This window comes from Octodon degus, unplaced genomic scaffold (genome assembly GCF_000260255.1).
Source record: "Octodon degus isolate 3935 unplaced genomic scaffold, OctDeg1.0 scaffold00285, whole genome shotgun sequence".
NCBI lineage: Eukaryota > Metazoa > Chordata > Mammalia > Rodentia > Octodontidae > Octodon > Octodon degus.
The window spans coordinates 1,748,904-1,751,155 of record NW_004524861.1 but is presented as its reverse complement, the minus strand read 5'-3'; the positions used below and the strand labels follow the sequence as shown (position 1 = coordinate 1,751,155).

At 41.1% G+C, this 2,252-nt stretch overlaps 1 protein-coding gene across 1 annotated transcript in view; it reads right to left on the bottom strand.

Annotated features, from left to right (window-relative positions):
- Nucleotides 1–1,518: 1,518 nt before the first annotated feature.
- The window catches only part of LOC111814273 (beta-microseminoprotein-like), a 14,747-nt gene continuing 14,013 nt past the window's right edge, over nucleotides 1,519–2,252 (bottom strand). Inside the window, exon 4 of the mRNA XM_023707245.1 lies at nucleotides 1,519–1,648. Coding sequence (XP_023563013.1) covers nucleotides 1,519–1,648 — 130 coding nt within the window. The remainder of the gene's footprint in view (nucleotides 1,649–2,252) is intronic.

Here is a 2,252-nt window from a genome sequence, read left to right as displayed (position 1 = left end):
CCTTTTTTGTTTAGTTTTATCAGAGAAGGGTATTCCATTGTCATTTAAATATTGTAGGTGCATGAATTCAGCAAAATATTCCAATATAGTCCAGCAGCCCATAATAGTAGTAGGTTTTCCATAGGACTGGCAATGTCAGAACTTGTTGACTTGAGCCTTTTACAGCTCAGCATATTAATATGGCTTTACTTTTTATACTTTGTTTTTATACTTTTCTGCTGGATAACTCATGAGCAAGGCTGGGTTTATGGGTTTTAGTACTGCTGGGATTATGGGTGTGAGTACTTCCCCCACCCTGGGGCAGATAGCCTGAATGCAATTTAAGGGAGACAGACTTCCTTTCTATAGCCATTGTTGCTACTACTCCTCCAATTTACTCTTGCTCTTTGTTGCCACCATGAACTGCTGCCCTCTGCCATGTGCCAGTCTGCCTTGGAGCCAGCTGAGTATGGACTGAAGTCTCCATTAACTAGGAGCTAAATAAACATTTCCTTCCTTCATTTTGGGTGTAGAGTATTTGTCTCAGCAAGGAAAGAAGAGTAACTGAGACAGTCTATCTTAGCAAGGAAGGTAGACACGTTGTGAAGACAGACATAACAAGTCTTTCTACTCTTTTCTTTTCTTTTCTTTTCTTTTTTTTTTCCCAGAACTGGGGATTGAACTGAAGACCTTGCACTTGCTAGAGAAGTGCTTATTCCACTAAGCCATCTCCCCGGCCCCTCAACTCCTCTTTTAGTCACCTTTTAAATTTTTCCAGGCCCAAGGAAAGAGTCAGTGATTTCAGTAAAAGCAACCCGTAGCTTTTGCAAAGGAGCACAGATCGTTGCTATAATAAAACACACTTCAGGTCCATTATTACACCAAATCAGGCAGGAAATTGTGATATGTTAACCAGGTGTACATTCTCTAAAATTAGTGTTAAGCAAAATACATCAGACACACATTAAATATCACATGGTTTCTCTTATATGAAAAAAAATTATCTGTATACTTGTGAATAAATACAGATGTTAGGAAAAGAAAGAAAAACATATATTATAATCCATTGGGTACAATTTATCTAAAAGTATACTTTGATTTAATACAATTGCTTTTTATTTTATATGTTCTTTGGTTTACTCATCTGTTTTCTTTTTAAGCTCTATATTTGCTTTCATCTGGTAGAGTCACTTAATTCTCCTTTTCATCCACTTTGCATAAGACAGGCAAAAGGGGACTGATGTGTGAGAAGCAACAGTAGTGGTTGAAGTCCCCAGGGGTGGACACATGATCACCAATTACAGTGCAGGAAACATGGCCCAAATTTCACTTACACTTATTTCTGTCTCATGTATATACTTGTGTGTATTGTAATGTGGGTCCAATTGCAGTAAACATAATTGATAATTTCTAAGAACACAAATAGTACAGCATTTGCTCAAGAAACAACTTTATTGTTAGGTAGGGTTACAAAAATCACAGACTATTAGAAGCCACAGCATAAGGATGCTTGTCCTAGGAGCACGGGGCCCCAGGACTTTATAAATTCCAGCCATGAACATCACAGCTCTTTTGTGGATCCTTGTACTCCACAACAGAAAAGGTGCAGTTCTCCTCATTTAAGATGACTTGGCATTTTTTTCTATCAAATTCCACAGGCATAGGAGCTCTGTCATAAAGAGAAAACCAAGATGTGTTGAAAGCACAAGGATGCCAGCACACTTCTGCCTAGATTAGCTCAGCCCGGGATGCAGCCTGCATGCCATACTTTTGGCTGGAAACCCCAGTCTGGGAACTTTCTGTGCCTCAGAGACACACAAGCCATGCCTCATATACACCCTACACTCCTCCTTGCAGGTACAGAAGGCAGTGGACATTCTGGGAGGCCCAGGGACAATCTGACATGCATTGGAACAAGAAAGCCTGTCCAGCCCAGACTCTGCCATCTTTCTTGTTCAGGAAATGGATAGTGCTGCTGCTGCTGCTGCTAGAAAGTGGGAGGGAAGAAATAACTCACCTGGCAAGGCCACCAGTCATCAGAAGTGTTAACTCCACTAAGAGGAACAAGGAGCCACCAGGAAGAAGTTGATTAAACTTGGGTCACCTTCCAGGGAAAATCCACACCACACTCAAGGGAGCATGACTTAGGGCTCATTGGACCTTAAGCTTATCTCAAGCTCATGAATCTGTACTGCCCAAAGTGGGCACAGGAGACAGCCCTAGGGCCTTGTGTGACAATGTGTCCTTTCAAATTGTAACACTGGACTTTTGGG